This window comes from Amblyomma mixtum, chromosome 4 (genome assembly GCF_055824585.1).
Source record: "Amblyomma mixtum isolate Tamu chromosome 4, ASM5582458v1, whole genome shotgun sequence".
In the NCBI taxonomy this organism is placed as follows: Eukaryota; Metazoa; Arthropoda; class Arachnida; order Ixodida; family Ixodidae; genus Amblyomma; species Amblyomma mixtum.
The window spans coordinates 39,605,066-39,626,872 of NC_143015.1; the positions used below are offsets into that span (position 1 = coordinate 39,605,066).

Consider the following 21,807-nt stretch of genomic DNA (forward strand, 5'->3'; position numbering starts at 1 on the left):
GCCGCTAGTTGTGCTTGTTTTCGGCGTATGCTGCGACAGTTCCATTGGCATATAATTGTTTCTGCTGGTGTATTGGACTGGTGTCGCCGTCGATCATTTCGCGTGTTATTGTTCTGCGCCATGTTGCTGGTCTGGAGAGAGTGGATGAGGACAGGCAGCGGGTTCAACTGCGCGCTGCTTGCGAGGCAATTCCTGATGCGGTACAAGTTCGAAAAGCTTGTTGATGCCGCCTTCATGTTTTTCCAAGCGTGTGTTAATCGTAGCTTCTATCCTGTCAGCCATGGACTGTATCAACTGTGCCTGGGCTAGCATGAGCTGTTGCTGCATCGCTCCGAGTTGTTCAGAAACTATAGTATTTATTATGGTAGTGATTTCTGAGCGAAATTCAGCGGAACGTATGTACTGTTTAACCGCCACTTGAGGTGTAATAGGGGAGTCAGGGTTTCGAAATGAGGTTGGAGTGGATGCTGCTTGGACGGACAACTCACCGCTTTTGAAATTGAAATCGAAATTGAAATTTATTCCGCAACAGAAATGGAATGTTGCGAGGAGGGCAGGTAAAAAGCTGAAAAAACAGCTTGAGGAGTTCTGACCTCCCAGCATACACAGTAGCGCAGCAGCGTGCGGCGAAGGCGTACACGTCAACATCAAAGCGAGGAAAGAAAAAAAAAGAATAAACAGGTTATACAAACAAGGTACGCTATTTCTGTGAGGAAATCCCGGAAATGTCATTATTTGTTTCAGTAAAAAGATAATTTAAAACCGTCGGCAATGAGTATTTCAACATTTGTTTCCCGTAGTTAGTCCGGCATTTGGTGACATTCCAGGGTTCCAAAAAACGTACGTTATAGGCGGTGGTGTTTAGCAGAGCCGGCTTCTTTCTCAGGTGTAGCGTGCCGGAGTGATTGCGTCTCCTGGGTCTCCTGGATGTGGGATGCGCAATCACTGGCTTTCGAGGTACAGGCCCGTGGCTCGGTGTCGTCTGTCTCGGTACCACTGGGCACCCGAAGGGGTTGAAGTTGTGCGAAATCGCGTTGTAAAGTTTTATACCCGGCGTTCACGGTGTCCACACTGCGCTTTTCCGTGTGGTCTTTGTTATCATGGTTGTACGACGGTTCTGAGGTCTCGGTCTCCATGGCCTGCTCCAAAGGTGTCTGGGCAGCCGTGGTGGCCACTGGGTTTTCCTTCCTCAGTGGTGGGAGGGGTGGCCATTGTTATGTCCTTTGGTTCCAAGCTTTCTTTGGATGGATGGCGAGTGCCTTGCTTGGACCGTTTTTCTGATTCCCTTTTGTGGGAAGTGTTGTGCTGTTGCTATATCCTTGAAGTTCTCCCGGCCGGTCGGCTTGGGTTTGGTTCAATTTGGGCCGATGCTCATTCCTGGGTCGATCCTCAGTCTTGTGCTCCTGCTCAGTCTTGTTCTTCTGCGCATTCGTTCGCTACTGCTCAGGCTTTTGGTTCTTCTGCATTTGGCTCTGTGCAGCCATGTCTTTATAATGATGACGTCGGATTACGGCTTCATCAGCTTTGCTTGTCTTTTTCCCTCTTGTGGTGTAGTTCTTCTGTCTTGCCGGGCAGTTTGTGTCAATGGTGCAGTGGTCCGATATGTCGCAGACGATGCAGTACTTTTTGCAGACATGTCCTGGTGGAGGATTGTGTACTCCGCAATTGTAGCATCTTTTCTCCTGTGGAGTGGGACAAATGTCAGCACGGTGCCCTATTTTCAGGCAGCATCCGCAAACCTACATCACTGGTCGGAATGCTTTGCACCTGTATTCTATGCCGCTGAGGTAGACAAACCGTGGCACTGCTTTGCCTTCAAAGGTATATAGACATGCCCCCTTGGTGCCGAAAGGCTGATTTGATTGTTGGGGATGATGTTGATTTGTTGGGGATATGTTTCCGTGCAGTTTAGTAATTCCTCTTCTGAAGGTATCGGTAAGGCTCCGGTAATGATGCCTTTACAAGAGTTATCTGGTGAGGCTGCATAAGCGCTCATTGAATATTCCTTTCCTCCTAGAATGATTGCTTGGTTGTTGCATATCAGTTCAGTGAGGTCCGGATCTGGGGCGTTCAGATAGCGATGTTTTGCTCTGGCTTGATCCTGACTCTGGCCTCGTGGGTCAATTGGCGGCTGAGCTTGAATTGCAAAGCAGCAAGAAGTGACCTACTGGAGTTGTTATGCAGCGTTACCCCTCCACGCAGACGTATTACCTCTAACAAGGCAGCGCAGGAGACACGCGGACAGAGATGAGGCGAGACGGACGGAGCTGAGGACGGACGAACTGAGGAGGAATTCTGTTTCAACGAACGAATCACCGTTAAAGAGATTCAAAAAGTCTTTAAAAAAATTGTCGACGATTACGTTACTTCCTAACGCGAAATTTGAACGCAGCTCATCATCAGTTTCAGCTTTTCAATAGACTGAGGCAAAGAAGTCGAGCAAGACATGTACAAGTACACAACTTATTTTTCACACAAATTCCTTCTTCAAGAAACACTCCACTAACAGTTCTTGATTGCCATGAAGGCAGCTTTGTAGACGGAGAAATAGATGGATAAATGCTGGACTTGCTGCACCAATGCCCGGTTCTCAAAGACGAGGTCTGGGCAAGTATTAAGGGGGAAGCTTTCAATACCTCATCATTGTAAGCAGGAGTTGACAGAAATGTCACGCTTTTCAATTGGTCGAAATGTTCGTGACGTCACAGTGCGCGAATCTCAAACGGGGCCAGTTGTTCTTTAGCTAGTAACCACGCAACCAATTAAAGGGATGGCATAGTGATGCTCCAAGTGAAATCAATAAATACATAAAAAAATAAAAAATATCAGGGGCACTTTGGCTCTCTAAAGTGCTGCAAGGCGAAAGCGTATCCTGGCACACTGTTTGTTTTTATTTACTTTTTATTTTTCATATTTTGTTCCTTTTTATTTTTTGCTCCTTTTGTTATATTTGTATTCTTTTATTTTTATTTTCGTATCTTATTTTTATTTTTGTTTATTTCCTTTTTATTTTTATTTTTCATTTTCTTGACTTTATTCCTTTATTTTATTTATGACACCCATGCCTTCACAACGTGAGCCTTTATTCATGCTCAAACCCCGAGCCTTCGTGGCGGAGTGGTAGCGTCTCCGCTTCAAATGCCAAAGGCCCTGGTTCGGTTCCCATCCTCGGCGCAGTTTCTTTCTAAGCAGCGACGCCGAAAGGCGGACAAATCTGCCGACGCGTCTGCGAACGACAGTATGAAGTAGTGCACTGCACGGGCTCGGGCCGGCCCGAGAGCCCGGGCCCGGCCCGCCCCGCGGGCCGGGTCGGGCCAGGACATGATTTGTTTTGCCGGGCCTGGGCCGGGCCCGGGCCTGAAGTTGCGGGCCCGGGCCGGGCTCGGGCTTAAAACTGCGGACCCGAGCCGGCCTTCGGTCTGTACAGAAACGGCTGATGTCTGACTATTCATTCACTATTTCAGAGTGAAGTACACAACTGCGGCATTGGAGCAGCGACACGGATGAGCTGTGGGTTATAGTACGCGCTGAGAAAAAACTAAGCTTTATTCATTGACTTATTTATTTCCCTATTTCCGCGCCGCGGTGGCTTAGCAGTCAAGTTTCTTGACTACTGAGCCGGTGAACCAGGGTTTGTTCCTAGCCTCGGGGGCCGCATTTTTATTTCGGTGGCAAGCATGACAGCCGTGCACTTTGTAGTATCATTGCTCGTTGAAGACACTCAGGTGGTCGAAATGATCCGGAGTCCTTTGATTCGGTGTCTCTCACAGCCCCCAAAACATAGCTTTTATTTTTAGCTATATCTTTCTCATGAGAGAAAATTCACAAACTAAAGCGCGTTTGGTTTTCTTTTTCATCAGCTGGCCGGAAGATCTCGTAAATTAGATAGCCACAAGAGCTTGCGAGAGTTTGTAGATCTCATCTCATAACCAAATCTATCCCTCCTCGCTTCTTCAAGAGCCTTGTTGTCATTACAAGTGTTCTGCCCTATAAGTTATCACGTGGTTCGCGCGTTATCTTTTGGTCCACCAGCAAAAGTAAAATTCAACCTGCCTTAATTGGCCATTGATCGTTCGTCATCCCAAAACATACCTATAAACTATTAGAAATGCATTCGCGAAGAACATATAAGTTTAGGATGCTTATAGTCTTCAAAGACACACCGCGAAATACTCAAGCCTTTTAGCTTTTCGTTTCTGCTGAAAGGTGACCAGTTCGGCTATGAGTTCAACCTGAGAGATCGCGTTCACTAAAAAAAATGTCATCCCACTGCTTGCTAGCCAGCTTTAATGTTTATACTTAGCTGGCGGCAAAATATAACTGATTAAAATCATAACGGAATGAAAAGTAGTCTATTACGCTCGTATGCAGCCCTTTTTATTTGGCTCTCGGAACTTCCGAGTTTAGCTTTGCGCACGTACAAGAGATCACTGTCCAAAATACAGGGCTGGCGAGCGCTACTGTTAATCACTTCCTTCTGGGTTAAAAAGAACCAACTTTCTTCAACCCAAACTGTGCTTTCAGAACCTTTGTGGGCGAGTTCCTTGTCGATCTAGTCGCAGTCTGCTTGCCCAAAGTGAGCAGTATACACCTCAAGCGTTACTGTGATACGGGCCGGGCCGGGCCCGGGCTGGGCCTCACTCCGGGATTCACGGGCCGGGCCGGGCTCGCTACAGCGATAATTTAGCGGGCCTGGGCCGGGCCCGGGCTTGAAGCCGCGGGCCTGGGCCGGGCTCGGGCTTCAGGTCTCGGGCCCGGGCCGGGCTTGGGCCTCAGATTGTGGCCCGTGCAGTGCTCTAGTATGAAGCATTAAAGGCTTTCGCCTTAAAATCGAGTAGGAAATTGGTCGAGTTGGGGAATCAAACCATGGTCTCCTGAGTGCGAGACAAGCAGGCTAACCACTCCGCCATGCCAGCTCGATAGTTTGGAATGAATAAATGCACGTCTAGTGTTTACGGTGTCATCGTTCACTCCCATCTTCCCCCTTCCCTTACGGCGAAGTTCAGGTGTCCATCGAGATATGCGAGACATACATTTCTCTTCCTCAAAAACCAATTTAAACACGAGCAAGGCATAGAGCCGAACGGGCGATGGCGTTCTTTGGACTCCCTGGCAGCGTTGCAAGACGCTGTCGCCTTCCACTTTCAGAGGCGAAGCCTAATATTATCTTAACGACACATCAGTGACACATGCAGCAACATCGCGCTTAAGGCTTTCTCCTCACCGCGCTTTAGGTAAACAAAGCGCCTCCCCCCACTACCCCTGAATTTTTTCGCGAGGTTCTCACAGCTGTGGGAGCCGTGATGAGTGAGAGAACGGGATCGCACAAGTGGTAAGAAATTCCCGTTTGTCTTTATATTAAAGTCCCCACCAACCTGCCACCCTGGCAGGTGGCAGCATTTCTGGAACAACGTTGTCAATGCCAAAGCATGCAGCGCACATCTGTCCCTACTTCCACTAGCTTAAAGCATGATAGAGGTGTCTACTGTTCCAAGAGATCAGTTATGCGCCTTTTCTCTGGTTCAGGTGTCTATGGGACGTGTGACACAGATACTGCGCATTTCGTTTCCTCAAAAACCAATTCACGAATTTTACCCTCTGCTTTCCAAGCCCCCCCCCCCCACCCCCTGTATTGGTTTCACAGTTGTGGGAGACAGATACTGCGCAATTCCATTTCTCAAAAAAAAAAATACCGAAGACGCTTTGGAAATTCTAAAGCGAAAGCCTTGTGTTCAACCCACTGCCCCTTCTCCGAACCGCTTGGCGCGGAATCACTGGGCCGCTTCGGAGCCATGCGTCTCACTGACTCGACTGCTGCGAGACGTCTGGCGAAGGAGCGGTGGTGCAGCTGCCACCGCCGACGCGCGCGCGCTCGTTCTACCGCTACTGTGTGATGTCGCGACTGCTATGCACGGCTGCGCCCGCTACCGGCGCGCTGGTTGCTAAACAGGGGAGGAGGTTGCGCTGTTTCACCTTTCCAAGCTCCCGCTGAACTGCTTTTGCAGCTTAAAAAGTGTACACTGCTGGTTACAACGGACAACGGCGACGCCGCGAAAAGCAGAGACGGGTGCCTAAGACCTGCGCTCTAAAACCAATATACAAATTTTGCCCTCTGCTTCCCAAACCCCCGCTTTTTTGGTTTGGCAGGTGTGGTAGACAGATACTGCGAATTTCCTTTCCTCAAATAAATACCGAAGACACTTTGGAAATTCTTAAGTGTGCTTGGCGAAAGCATTGTGGTCAACCCACTGCCTCTTCCCAGAACAGCTTGGCGCGGAATCACTGGGCCGCTTCTGAGCCATGCGTCTCACTCTGGAAACGCTGAGGGAGCCGAGCGGAGCAGACGCGCTTCACATGGGCGCTGTGAACTTGCTGCTTTATTAAGGCGGAAGCCCTTAATGCCTCATCGTTGTAAGCAGGAGTTATCAGCAGAAATGTCACGCTTTTCAATTGGTCGAAATGGCCGTGACGTCACAGTGCGCAAATTTCAAACGGGGCCAATTGTACTATGGCAAGTAACCATGCATGCAACCAATTAAAGGGATGGTATAGGGATGCGCCAAATATGTGGGACTGAGTTTAGTTAATTAATCAGTATTGACCTTTATAGTCAGACCAGATAAATAAATAAACCGAGGAGAAAATTGGTCGAGTTGGTGAATCGAACCAGGGTCCCTTGACTGACAGGCGAGCACGCTAACCACTACACCATGCCAGCTCGATGGTTTGGAATGAATAAAGGCGCGTCTAGCCCGAGGTTCTTTAAACCGGGCTCACCTGGCCTCGGATCCAGGATTCACGAAGGAGCGCATGCACTCATTCAGCGAGCTGGCGCAGTCCTAGAGCCTCACACCAGCTCTACCCCCCGCCCCACTCATCCCTAGATAACAAACAAGCAACACTCTGGCGCAGACTACAGACACACTCTCCCCCCTTACCCTAGCCCACTATCATCCCTCCTTCCCCACTCCGGCATGCGCCCTATGCCCAGAACCCTTCGCGCCTTCCCTCCAAATCCTTTCCCTCTGCCCGGCGGACCCTCCCCCGCGGGACCTAGAGAACCTCAAGACCTGGGAGGACTGGGAGATCCTGCTGCGCTCGGAGGGCCCGGTCGTGCAGACCATGGCCACCGGCCGGGCTGCCAGTATTATGCACCTTAGGAACATAAACACTTGAGCGCCGTGGGGTCGTGCGAGGACCCTGGGGCATGCCCCGAATTCCTCTTCGAATAAAGTTTCTCTCTCTCTCTTGTGAATACGGCGTCTTCGATCCCTCCCATCTTCTTCCCTTCCCGTTACAGCCAGGTTCAGGTGTCCACCGAGATCTGCGAGACACATTTCCTTTCCTCAAAAACCAATTTGCTGACGAGCAAGGCGTATAGAGCCTAACGGGCGATGGCGTTATGTGGACTCCCTGGCAGCGTTGCAAGACGCTGTCGCGATCCACTCTTAGCGGCGAAGCTTAAAAAAATTACCGACGATTACGTTACTTCCTAATGCGAAATTTGAGCGCAGCAAATAAGCTGTTTCACCTTTTCGATAGATTGAGGCAAAGAAATAGAGCAACACATGTATGCGCTATCACAGATTTTTTTTTTTTAGCAGACGGAGGACTTCCATCGGTCGTCTCGCTCATGGCTCAGAAAGAACTGGCAGATAATTTCGCAGTGGCGAACGGCAGCGGCAATTTCGGCTCGGGCGGTGCACATATACAGATCCGCCGCCACCGATCTGGCTCTCTGATTGCCACCGCACAGGGGTTGCATTAGAGGAGGAGCGAAGAAAGGAATTAAGTTCGAGCCGGCGCTTTGACAACCGGAGACTCGCAGGAAGAGGGGGGCGGCGTGTACACCCAGCGGCAAACGATGAGAGCAGAAGCGCGCGCAGCAAGCGGGCAACACGATAAAGGGAGGAGGGAAGAGATAGCAGCGACCACGGTGTGGCAGCGACTGACTGATGCCGCTGACGCCGATAGTGAGTCAACCCCAGCAGCGGATGAAAGGGGGGCGGAGCTGGTTACGAGGCGGACGCCGACGACAACGCCGACGACGACGCGAAACCCAGGAACGGACGCCAAAGAGCTGCGCTCTAAAATTCAGGGGGGCACTTTGTTGATCTAAAGTGTGGTGAGGCGAAAGCTCTAAGCGCGGTGTTGCTGCTTTGTCACTGTTGTGTGGTTTTAAGGCAAAAGTCTTTAATGCCTCATACTGTCGTCAGCAGACGCGTCGGCCGCCGTGTCGGCAGATTTGTCCGCCTTTCGGCGTCACTGCTTAAAAACAAACTGCGCCGAGGGCGCGAATCGAACCAAGGCCTTTGGCACTTGAAGCGGGGACGCTACCACTCCGCCACGGAGGCTCAGGTTTCGAGCATGAATAAATGCGCATCTAGTGAATGCGTGGGTTTCATAAATAAAATGAAAGGAATAAAGTGAAGAAAAAGTAAATTTAAAAAGAAAAATAAGAAAATAAACAAAAATAAAAAATAAAAATCTGCTATGAAAATAAAGATAAAAACAAAAATAACAAGAGCAAAAATACGAAAAATAAAAAAGTAAATAAAAAGAAACAGTGCGCCAGGAAAAGCTTTCGCCTTGCAGCACTTTAGATAGCCAAAGTGCTCCCTGAATTTTTTAACTTAAGCTTCGCCTCTAAAAGCGGAACGCGACAGCGTCTTGCAACGCGGCCAGGGTGTCCACAGAACGCCATTGCCCGTTGGGCTCTACGCCTTGCTCGTCGGTAAATTGGTTTTAGAGGAAAGGACATGTACCTGTCTCGCATATCTTGGTGGACACCTGAACCTCACCGTAAGTGAAGGGAGGAAGATGGGAGTGAACGAAAACACCGTATTCACTAGACGCGCCTTTGTTCATTCCAAACCATCGAGCTGGCATGGTGGAGTGGTTAGCACGCTCGTCTCGCACTCCGAGCTGGCATGGTGGAGTGGTTAGCACGCTCGTCTCGCACTCCGGAGACCCTGGTTCGATTGCTGAACTCGACGGATTTCCAACTCTATTTATTTATCTGGCCTGACTTGAAAGGCTAATTAGGCTAATTGGTTAATTAACTATTGAACTAAACTTAGTCCCACTTACTTGGAGCATCACTATGCCATCCCTTTAATTGGTTGCATGGTTACTAGCCAAAGTAAAATCGGCCCCGTTTCAAGTAGGCGCACTGTGAGGTCACGACTATTTCGACCAATTGAAAAGCGTGACATTTCTGTCGACAACTCCTGCTTACAACGATGAGGCATGAAAGGCTTCCGCCTTAATATCTTAATCACACATCACTGACACAAACAGCAACACCGCGCTTAATGCCTTCGCCTCACCGCACTTTAGGTCAACAAAGTGCCCCCTTGAATTTTTTTCCCAATTACCCTTTATAGCGCCCTAATTTCCATCTCAGGCTTTCGTGATCACCCAAGGGACCTTTACGAGTACTCCTTTGTCCGTGAGTACGCTGTGTTTTGCACAAGCACCTTACGAAGATCTCCGAGGCGGAGTCGCCGCAGTAAGCCTAACTCCCCTCGGCGGCGCATGGCGGAGCTGCGTTCCACATCAACGCCGCCAAGGCGTCGCACGGCGGAGCGGCGTTCCACGTCAACGTACCATATGGCCGACGCCGCTGCCTTCCTATTTAGCCACAGCGGCTCGTGCTCGCTTTCCACGGCAGCGGAGGGAGTCCACGAACTTGCCGACATGGAAACCCAGGACGCTACGCCCGGAATTTCTACCACCGACACACCGTAGGGGGGCCTACTGCACTGGACGCCCCAGATGGACCCGTACTCCAACTCCTATTCCGGAAGGACAGGAAAGTGGCGGAAACGATCCCCACGATGCTTCGGTGCTCGCAGGAATGCCAGCAAACAAAAGAGCCCTTCGCGGTACTCTCCCATGTTTCCGCGAAAGTGGTACGCGGATCCACTGGCAAGCTTTGTTGGTGCCGCGAGGACGCGTGCGGTCAATAATGCTAGGAGCCGGCCGTCACAGCAACGCTGCTAAGCGGGCAGACGCGCGGAGGACGCGTGGGTGGGGAGCTCGGAGCTTCACTCAGAATTCGGCGTTGATCAAAGGTGCCCAGTGACCTCGTGCTACTGTAATTAAAATGAACTAATGAGGCCATAATGAAGTGTGGACTTACAGCAAGGTAATGGTTTTTCGGTGGCAATGAAACCGGCTGAATCCCAGGCGATCGTGTAATTGGTGTTTTTGGTGATCTGCGAAGGCGTTTGATTTGGCACGTCCCTTGTCAACGTCGTTTTTACGGTCCCTTCGCAGCCTCCTGTAGTCCCCGGATTCGCCCATGTATGCTGCGGCGCAGTCCCGACAAGGAATTCTCTGGTGACCCCCGGGTTATTTAATGTGTTCAAGCTTGTTTCTTACGCGCACAGATTGGTGTCGGAGATTGCCGGTGTATCTAGTGCGTTTCAGCTTGCCTTTACCCGCACAAGCTGTTGTCTCCGCAAGCTCGGACAGCAACTTGTCGGTACAGCAGACAGCAGCTAACCGGGGTGTCTTTCTAGCTTGTCTTTTACCCACACAAGTTGCTGTCCGAGCAAGTTCAGACAGGAACTTGTGCAGGTAAAAGACAAGCTTAAACGCATTATGTACCCCAGTGTCAATTATAAAATCCCTTTTCGGGAATGCGTCACAGCATACAGGGCAAATCCGGTGACTACAGGAGGCGGCTAACGGACCATAAAAACGATGTTGCCAAGGGCCGCTCCGAATCAAATGCCTTGGCAGATCACCAAAAACGCACAAACACACTATCGCCTGAGACTCAGCCAACATCATTGCCACCGAGAAATCACTATGTTGCCGTTTACGCCTAGAGTCATTTTACATTGTCAATTCCACACGCAGTTAATCGGACACGTAGGCCGATGCCTGTAGCATACGCATGCTCATTGCTACGACCTTCACGCGTATGAACACAGCCGTTCCGCTGTTCGTTTCATATCATCGTCATCAACATGTATTAACCCTTAAGGGTCCCTTGGGGACATTACATAAGGCGGGGGGGGGGGGGATACAAGTGTCCGACGGTCATACATTAGAAAAGGCTAAAAAAAGGAGATAAAAAAGAATAAAACTAGAAAGAACTCTAGGCAACAAGGGAACCGTCCCGGTCGCGAAACGTCATTAGTTTTACTCCTTTTTAAAGAAGAAGATAAGAAATTTATTTAGACAGGTACAAGTGTCTGGGAGAATGACGAAAAGGCAGTGAGATGCCTGACAAAGCGCCATCACCCCCATCCCCTGAACTCCCAGAAGTTGACACTTGTTCAGACAATGCAGTACGAGCACCGGCACAGCACACAGAGAAAGCTTCAGAGACAACTTTAACATCTTATTTAAAGAGCACATTATACAAGTGAAAAGGCATTCTAAAAAAAAGGAAAACTTCTTTAACATGTTTCTTAAAACGGCATAAAGCACAAGTCTAAGAACTTAAAAGACAAGCAAATATGCACAACAGAATTTAAATCCTTCAAAAAACGCTATCAGTCTAAGTTTGCAATGGCAGTAAATAATCAAGGAGAGTGTTCTTAAAAGCAATGGTTGCAGTATTCTCTTCTAGCATTTGTCTGATAAAAAGATGTTTGTTTAAGAACTCTTGTTTACGATAGGATAGTATTTGGGTACCGTAATTTCTTCACAGCTTTGCTTTTCGGCATGTATTATTTCGTAAGTTGTGAGAGTGATTTTTCTCCAGGTATTGCTTTGAGAAGGCGGCAGAGTTGGTGTTCATTTGACTATAGATTGTGAGGGCTAGTTTTTGATACTGTATATTTCGAATGGTTAGGAGCTTATGTTTCCTGAATAGCGGTGCTGAATGACAGAGCCCGGATGTTCGCTCTATGAACCTTAAAGCCCTTTTCTGTAGCACACGGATGCTGTCCAAGTTGGGTTTCGTTGTAGTTCCCCATACAAGCAGGCAGTAATGAATGTGTGATTGAAATAATGAGTAGTAAAGTTGGTTTAAAAGCCAGATTGGAATTAGTAGCCTTAACTTCTAAAGTAAGCCAATAGAACGCGATATTTTAGTCCGCACATGGTTTGTATGAACAGACGAATCAAAATTTTTATGGAAATAAACTCCAAGAAATTTATGCGACAGAACTCGACCAATGACTTGTCCGTCGAAGTGAATAGGTGCTTCACCTATAATTAGCTTGTTGCGAGGCCTGAATATTATGTACTTTGTTTTATTTGTATTTAATTCAAATTTGTTTGCTGTCAGCCAGTGAGATAAATTACCTAACCATTCTTTCACGCGATGCTGAAGATGGTGTAGTTCAGTTCCCGAAAAGAATAGATTCGTGTCATCAGCGTACAGGATTATTTCCATTTGGCGAGTGTGGTTTTAAAATGGTGTTATTTCCTCACCAGATGAGCTTTCGTCAAACTTTAGACTACTTCTCTTATCGTCGTCTTCGCTGCGCCCTTTCTATCGTCATTTCTCTGCTCGTGTCAGTTCACCGCTTTCTGATGCTCTCTTTGCTCGGTCCACCATACAAGGACAGCCCTCTTCCGAGCGAATTATTCATTGCCGTTAACATTCACTTCGGCGGCATGACGGCTGTATCCCGACTTTGGCTTCCTAGACTGTCCTGACAGCATAGACACGTGCGTGTGCTACGAGAAGCGCACCGACGACTCCCCTCATATCAGCAGATGTGGACGCTGCCCGAGGCAGCGCCATAAAGGCAGATAAAGCACACTGCGAGCACCCTTCTCCACTCCTCATCGCTTTCGCTGTGGTAACATTTGCTTTCTTTTAATCTGGACGCCTCATCTGCCTAAATTATCAGTCTCAGGTTTGTAGAGAGCGTTAGAATACATCCAAGAATAAGAGGATAAGAGAAATAGCGGCACTTCAGTAAAACGGCGAGTTCAGCGAGTTGGTACATATTGAGGAAAACAGCGCAGGAACAGGGACAAGAGGAAAGAAGACGACGGGAAGCCAATACGCGGGACGCCAATACGCACGCGCATGAAGAACACTTAGCCTAGGGAATAGGCGGACTCCGGGGCAGTGGCCTGGGGGTTATTGTTCTGCACACGCGCAATGGCGCTCCCCTTTCTCTATCCCGTTAATTGATAGTGATCCCCTATTCTGAAACGCCCCGATGTAGCCACACTACCTACCGGTTCTAAATGCATCCTCGCCACCTTCATAGCGGCTTGTTGTGGGCTTACGTTCCCTCTTACTTCACACTCTCTCCCTCATCTCCCTACCACAGTAGCAGCACGGTTTTCAACGTTGCTTCTTCACACCTCTCAGGTGTCTGCAATCACACTATTGAAAACATTAATCACACCCTATTCGAGGGCCAACTCTATGTACGCCTTTACAGGCTTCCGCTGGGCTTCCTCGAAGGTAATGGCTGCGCCGCAAAGGAACTAAAAGCGAAAGTAGTGTGCAGGAAAACACTTGATATACCTGGGACGGCCAACCCCTTAGCCGCGGATTTTTTAACTGCGGCCAGGAATCCGGGACTGAGCTGGATGAATTCTCCCGGCTGGCCGCACTGCTTCGTCTGCTCTGTGAACGGCTCGTCTCTGTTCTGCTTCGCGGGTAGGTCGACACGCACGTCGCTCCTGTAGAACTTGCTCGACGAAAGTACCCGGGCGCTCTTTCTCGTCGGCCACGTTCTGGGAACCTCGATGGTGGCGTGTTTTATGTACACACGTCCCCTGGTTGCGTTGTGGAGGAACTTGGAGGATGCTTTGAGCAGTTCCTGTGCATTTTCATCATCATTTTCACAATCTGCACTCATCGCCTCGAAAGAAATTTTAACTTATATTGTCTGTTGTTGCTAAGCAGATACGCCCCTAGTGTCTTTCGCTTTTTAGGGGCGGGGCATGTACCGAGCCTCTACCTGTTCCTTATCTCCGGCTTCAGCTTTATCCATCTCTCGCATTCGTTCCTCAGTTGCCTGGCATAAGTAACGCCTATTACTTAGACCAGTATTATTGAGTGACATGCCCGAGATAATACAGCTGTCGAACAAGACTGTAATAAATATTATTAACCACTGATAAGCAGCCTTAGTATGATTGCCATGATTAGTCTGATTACTCTAGTATAGTCATAAAAATGTTCATTTTCCCGCAACGCTATACGAGCCTTTAGAATATAGGGGGAGGGGGGATTGATTATAGTTTTTCAACACTTGTTGGAGCGTCTCACGCAGTACAAGCAAATTCCCAGTTGGGATCTAATTTATCTGTAGTAAGTACCTGGAAACCTGCTGAAAAATCCTAGCATTACGACGCAGAAAATGAAACATTTTCCAAGTCTTACCAGAAACATTATCAACACCCCGATGCCAATACAGTTTTGAAGAGGCACGCCTAAATGATTATATTCAGCAGGAGTTTGCAATAAGCGCCAGTTTATATTGCAGGCACACTCAGGCACGTTTTTTGTTCACAATAAAACCTGCGCTATGTTTTCTGCAGGTTCGGTTTCAGTATCACTGTTCACGCCTTAGTGCACTGTATCTAGATCGTGATGTAAAAAAAAATCATAAACTTAGGTATTTTTTAACTCTCAGGGTACCACAGAATCATGGGTGAATAATCCCATGTTAGAAGTAATGTTTTCTTATATATCATTATATACACCAGAAAAAGGCAGAATTAGCTACATTTATAAATGAGAATTGATATCTTAAAATAATTGTTCCAAAGCAAACCATCCATAATAAGGGAGTAATTACTCATTGGCATCCACCCAAGCGCAGCCATACGGTTACAAAGGAAAGCTCTACAGCTTTCTCAGAAACTTCGTAGTTAAAGAAAAATTCGTCCTGGTCCGGGGTTCGAACCCGGGACCACCGCTTCACCGCAGCAGTCGCTCTACCAACTGAGCTAACCGGGACGGCAAGCTTATGGTAGGGCGAGAGCGAATTGATCAATAACTCGAAGTGGAAACAGTGTTGGTCAAATGTTTAGGGGAATCCCCCAAGGTGGAGTAAATTTGTAATAAGGAAGTAATTACTCATTGGCGTCCACCCAAGCGCCGCCATACGGCTACAAAGGAAAGCTATACAGCTTTCTCAGAAACTTCGTAGTTAAAGAAAAATTCGTCCTGGTCGGGGTTCGAACCCGGGACCACCGCTTCACTGGAGCAGTCGCTCTACCAATTGAGCTAACCCGGACGGCAAGCTTATGGTATACTGCGAGAGCGAATTGATCAATAACTCGAAGTGGAAACAGTGTTGGTCAAATGTTTAGGGGAATCCTCCAAAGTGGAGTAAATGGCTGCGCTTTGGTGGATGCCAATGAGTAATTACTCCCTTATTACAAATTTACTCTACCTTGAGGGATTCCCCTAAACATTTGACCAACACTGTTTCCACTTCGAGTTATTGATCAATTCGCTCTCGCCCTACCATAAGCTTGCCGTCCCGGTTAGCTCATTTGGTAGAGCGACTACTCCGGTGAAGCGGTGGTCCCAGGTTCGAACCCCGGACCAGGACGAATTTTTCTTTAACTACGAAGTTTCTGAGAAAGCTGTATAGCTTTCCTTTGTAGCCGTACGACTGCGCTTGGGTGGATGCCAATGAGTAATTCCTCCCTTATTACAAATTTACACCACCTTGGGGGATTCCCCTAAACATTTGACTAAACAATCCATGTTCTTAATACCATTTATCCAAGGCTACGGTGTAAAGAATGAGATATGGTTCGCCACACTGAAAGCGTAAGTACGCGGAAATTATGGTGCTGGATCTATGGATTCACGTATAGCCGCGAGCAGATTCAAATGGACCAAGCCTCGGCACTCAAACTCCTTTGTAGGATTCCATAACAGAAACAGAAGTATTTGTTGCTTTCATATGCAAGACCGAAAGCAAATGTCATTTGAATATGAGGCAACAGCCATTAAGTTTCGGTATGCAACGCTTAAGAAGACTTTGACCTCCACAGCGTGGCCTATATTCTTCTGTGCAAGACCGTACCTCTTTAAAAAATTCGGTCTTCTAAGTACCGCAAGAAGCACTCTGGTGAAAGGCATGCTGATTTTCATTTACGAGAGAATTAGCATTGACCAAACACGCTGGGCCATTTCTTCCCTGAACGCGTCATTTTTTTCCCTTTACACTAGGAAAATAGCTCCTTCTGTATAACCATGCGTACACTGGCGCTGTATTCACTTGCAAGCTGCTTCATAGACAACATGGGCTCGCTTCCAAACTTGGCAAATAAGAAAAAAATGTTACAGACAAGCATTGCGATTCACGCCACAGAGTGGGCGTTAGCATTAGGGTTCCCCTCGGACGGTGCCCGATAGCATGATACAACCTACTAACCACATTGGAACACGCCTTAGCCAGCCACATCCTTTCGGCTCTGACGGCCGTGGCTTCCTTGTCGGCTCCCATTGACTCGCCTTCTCTCCACTTAGCCTGTTAACTCCTTTCTTCCCTCTCTCCATCTTGCCTTCTCTCAACAGGCAGCACACGCTGTCAACGCCGAGCACTTTTTTCGCTAATGGATCCACATAATAATGCTTACGGATTAAACAAAAAAAAAGTTAGAATGTCGCAAAGGTCGACCTAGGAAACCTCCGAGCCCACAAAATTCATTTGACCGACAGAGCGAGTCACAGATTTAAACTGCGACGGGAGCCGTGAGAAACCCTTCACCTGAGATGGCGTACTTAAACACCGAATCCGAATTCAACCCATCGTCTTTCGAACGTGTGTCAGAACACGCGAGGCGTAAAGATAGGCACAAATATTCAACTTGTGCGATGTCGCACGTTTAGAGGGACAATCAAAGCAGCTCCATCCATGTATTGGTCTCGGGAAGAAATTATCCCGGCTACGTTCGCATTCGTCCGGCTTCAAAAGGCTCGTTTAGCAGCCGCGGTGGCTCAGTGGTTACGGCGCTCGGCTGCTGACCAGAACGCGGGTTCGATCCCGGCCGCGGTGGCCGAATTTCAATGAAGGCGAAATTCTAGAGGTCCCGTGTACTGCGCGATATCAGTGCACGTGAAAGAACCCCAGGTGGTCGAAATTTCCGGAGCCCTTCACTACGGCGTCTCTCAGAGCCTGAGTCGCTTTGGGACGTTAAACCAATAAACCAACCACCCAAAAGGTTCGTTCATATTGGAGAAAATTATATCCAAACTCGTAACGTGCACACCGAGAAGCGCTGGTTTCCTACGTTTCGAAGTGAGCGCGATAGTATCCTAGCCTGCCGGATCAGCGCACAAAAGTTCGCTGTCGATGCATGAATTTTACTTGTGAAATCCGCAGGTGGTGGCAACACCTACATTTGATTTCTTTTGTTGCTTTTGAAAGCGCAGTTTTCCAGAGAGTGTTTTTGCAATTCGAACGCTGCTGCCTGTCTGCAAAGGCCTATTTGAATTTGTCGTCGGTGCTTCTTAAACAGCTGTTGTCATTCAGAGGCACGTGTAATTATTTGGTCGTTATTGATTTCGGCGCCTTCTCAAGTACGTTGCTTAATTTTACGCGACTGCAAACGCACGTGCTGCCAGGCAATAGTTCGACGCTTCCGCGCGTAAAGGCTGTCTCACATGATGCGGCTGTAGCCGCAGCTGTGCGCGATTTCCGTCGTTTTACGACCCAACGGTGGTTCGGTGTCGTCGCAAACCCTTTGTGGCAGACTTCCAACCAATAGGATTTCTAGGGAGTCAGGCTGCTCGGAGTTGCATATCTCTTGAGCGCCAAGAACACTAAAATGTTTTATCGAACATAAAGATGTGTGACAGCTGAACAGAATTAGTCACGATTATAAAATGAACGCATAATATGGTGTTCAACATTTATATTTGCCAAAGCCTTCCTTGGCTCTGAAAAGCCGCACCGGCAGACATCGTTATTATGTGAAATAACGGCTGCGATTGGCTTCGCAACGACAACGTGACTGGGGCGTAGTTTTTCGTGCGCGTCGCACCATGTGAAACAGCCTCAAGACGATCCCTCGCTCAAAGGCGGTCGAGAACGGCCGCCGAGTGTCGGGCGGCTTAATTCCCTACGCGGCTCAGCGGCCTAGAGAAGTTTCGTCTTTACGTCCACGCCAGGGTCCACGCCACGGTCAACGCACGACGCATCGACGGCGCGCCGTTGCTCCGTCCTTATACCCGTATCGGCGTTATCTGAAATTCGTTTCGGCAGCTTCCTGGAAAAACAGTGGAAGCGTGATAACTGCGCGCCGGTGTGGCAGTAGCAGCGCAAGTACTTTGCGAATGAGGCAGGAAGGCAAGGTTTTCTCCAGTGATCTTATTAAGGCGAAAGGCCTTCTTGGCTGTGTCGACGATTTTGTGTTATCAAAACGTGTCGCCAGCAGCTGTGGCGTTCTCAGAAAAGGTAGGATCAAACGAATGGTTGTAATCGATAGAGGATGATGTGAAGATTGTGCGCAAAAAATGTATATATCGATGAGATGATTAGTAATTAATTTTAACAAAAATGTCGAAAAACCATCGAAATAGCACGGACGTCGGTACAGTGAGAGGACGGGAGAATAGCCGTGGATAGCAATATAGTGGAAAAATAGGCAAAGGAATAAAAATAAAGTTTGAAATGGACTGAAATGTGTTTGGTGAGTGATAGTTCATCGAACAAAAACGTTTGACATAGAATAGTGAATTACTAGCAAAAGTCGTTGGACGGTCGAATCGGCTACGCGGGGTATAGTAGGTGGACAAGAAAGCAGCAATGGCGCCAAATTTCAAAAACCAAAATGCGTTGTTGAGGTGAAAATGGGTGTAATCAGAGTGAATGTGATTGTTTAAGGTGATTAATTACGAATAAAATGTAGCACGAAGTTTTTAGAGCGCAGCTCTTTGGCGTCCGTTTCTGGGTTTCGCGTCGGCGTCGGCGTCGGCGTCGGCCTCGTAACCAGCTCCGCCCCCAATGTCACGCTTTTCAATTGGTCGAAATGCTCGTGACGTCACAGTGCGCGAATTTCAAATGGGGCCAATTGTACTTTGGCTAGTAACCATGCAAGCAATCAAAGGGATCGTATAGTGATGCTGCAACTAAGTTGGACTGAGTTTAGTTAATTGCTTAATTAACCAACTAGCCTAATTAATATAGAGGAGAATGAAGAGGTCAGAAGAAAAGAAAAGAAAGACGCGCGCCGCAGCGACAACAGCGTCCGCGGAAGGAGACGCTGCTGAAAAAAACAGATAAGTACGAAGCCGCGTTCCCTCCACCACCACGCACTTCCCCACTCAGTAAGACGTTGCTCGTTGCATATACGTTGTGTCGAACATCCTAGACAGTACCAACAATTGACAGGTTAATGACAGAACACGATGGATAGAAATGCAATAATATAAATATGAAATAGCCTAATTAACCTTTCTAGTTAGACCGCATAAATCAATAAAACCGAGAACAAAATTGGTCGAGTTGGGGAATCGAACCAGGGTCTCCGGAGTGCGATACGAGCACGCTAGCCACTACGTAATGCCAGCTGAATGGTTTGGAATGAACAAAGGCGCGTCTAGCTAATACGGCGTCTTCGTTCACTCCCATCTTCCCCCTTTCTCTTACGGCGAGGTGCAGGTGTCCACCCAGATATGCGAGAGAGAGATACATTTCCTTTCCTCAAAAAATAAATTTACCGTCCAGCAAGGCGTACAGCCGAATTGGCGATGGCGTTCTGTGGACTCCCTGGCAGCGTTGCAAGACGCTGTCGCGTTCCACTCTTACAGGCGAAGCTTAACATGTTAACCACACATCAGTAACACACGCAGACAGCCAATGGACGCGTCATTCGCTGGCAGCACTTGATTCATCATTCACAACCACATTCTTAACGTACGCTCCCTTGCCGCACATGCCAAGGACGTACACCACGATCACATTCTGCGCCATTCCTCTGTACTTTGCTTTGCTGAAACCTGGATGGATCCCGAAGAGGCTCTCGAAATCATAGATTTCCTATACTGCTGTGGTGCTCGCAGAGACCACAACAGAGCGGCGGGAGTCGCTATCTACTTGCGCACAGGTCTCTCTGCAATACCAGTCGAAATGTTTGGCACGTCACATGAAGTTGGCGAACTGTGCGCCGCAAAGTTGCCCAACGGCTTGCTGGTAGTAGCTGCCTACTTCGCCCCTACCGCACTCACGAAAGACGTCGTGCACTTCCTGCAACTCGCATTAACCGTCCATCGATCCACACCGATGTTAGTAGTGGGGGACTTTAATGTTGACATAAAGACAAACAGCAATTTCCTAACACTTATGCGGGAGAACATCCCGTTCCTCTCGCTCGTAACGCGTCCCACGGCTGTGACAACCTCGCGAGGCACTTGTATAGATCTCGTCTTTGAGAATCAAGCATTGGTGTACCAAGTCGAACATATATCAGTCTATTTCTCCGACCACAAAGCTTCCTTCATGACTGTCAAGAACTGTTAGTGGAGTCTTTGTTAAAGGAATACGTGTGAAAAATAAAAAAAAAATTCTGTGATAGCGCATACATGTGTTGCTCGATTTCTTTGCCTCAATCTATCGAAAAGGTGAAACAGCTTATTTGCTGCGCTCAAATTTCGCATTAGGAACTAACGTAATCGTCGGTAAATTTTTTAAATCAATAACGATATCAATGAAGATGATTTCTTGATAGTAAATAATGACAAATAATTAACAAATTTTTGTGCGAATGAAGGTCAATTCGATGCTAATTAAGAGCAAAGAGGGGCAAATACAGGCAAAGATAAGCAACGAGTGCCGTGGAGGCGTCAATGCATCCGCATTCTCCCTCCCAATGCGGGATGCCCCAGTGATCTGAACGTGATGCAAAAATCACGTTTTTGCCGTGATTTTTCCGTTCGCTGTTCTCCATCTGCAGCCCGGTTTTATCATTGCTCTCGCTTGATATGCGTATTAGTCGACCCCCCCCCCCCCCCCCGCAATGCAGAAATGATTTTGCAAAAACGATGGCCCTGTGCGTTACTAGAAGCGGTCACTCTCTTTCCCTGAATCTGTTAAGAAGTTCTCAGGGCTGAGGTATCTGCAATTAAACATCTCTTTTGAATGCTGCATCAACTTGGCCGAATCCCTCAGATACAATAGGTTAGCGTCCACAACTCGATACCTGGAAGCAAGTCTATGCCTCGATTCCACCATGCCCCTATATCTGCCAGCATCCTCAGTAACTTCAGGTGACAGACCACTTGCTTCGAGGTACGAAGGCGTGAAGTTCGTGGTCTGGACGAAGTCGAACTTCAAATACTAAGATTTAGAATCACTGCGTGGAATTCTTTTTTGTTGATAACATCACGCAGTATTCGCGCATTGGAAGTATTATCTCGTTCCACCCACTCGTTTCTAGAAATCGGCACAGCAGAGTGCCATTTTGATTGCACAATAGGAGCGGAATTCATCTTTTTTCTGTGTAAAATGTACATCTTACTGGCTGGTCATGTGGCAGCCTCAATGAGAGGTTATTTTGTAAGAACTTTTTATCTGAAAATCGGAGCCGGCACAGCGCTCTTCAAGGCGCAGGAGAAGGATGTTTTATTTTGACAGATTTCGATAGCCGCGAGCCGGAAATGAAATGGAATATTTTCGTTGCTAACGTTAATGAACTATGGAAAGAAAATTCAGGGGGCACTTTGTTGACCTAAAGTGCGGTGAGGCGAAAGCCTTAAGCGCAGTGTGGATGCTTGTGTCACTGATGTGCTGTTAAATATTAAGCTTCGCCTCTAAGACTGAAACGCGACAGCGTCTTGCAACGCTGCCAGGGAGTTCATAGAACGCCATCGCCCGTTCGGTTCTATGCCTTGTTCGTCGGCAAATTGAT

The 21,807-nt window shown here is 48.0% G+C and overlaps 1 protein-coding gene across 1 annotated transcript in view; it reads right to left on the reverse strand.

Moving 5' to 3' along the window:
- The window catches only part of LOC149346289 (calcium-activated chloride channel regulator 3A-1-like), a 297,787-nt gene that overhangs the window by 249,626 nt on the left and 26,354 nt on the right, over window positions 1-21,807 (reverse strand). Inside the window, exon 2 of the mRNA XM_089541280.1 lies at window positions 13,454-13,751. Within this exon, the coding sequence (XP_089397406.1) occupies window positions 13,454-13,751 (298 nt within the window). The remainder of the gene's footprint in view (window positions 1-13,453; window positions 13,752-21,807) is intronic.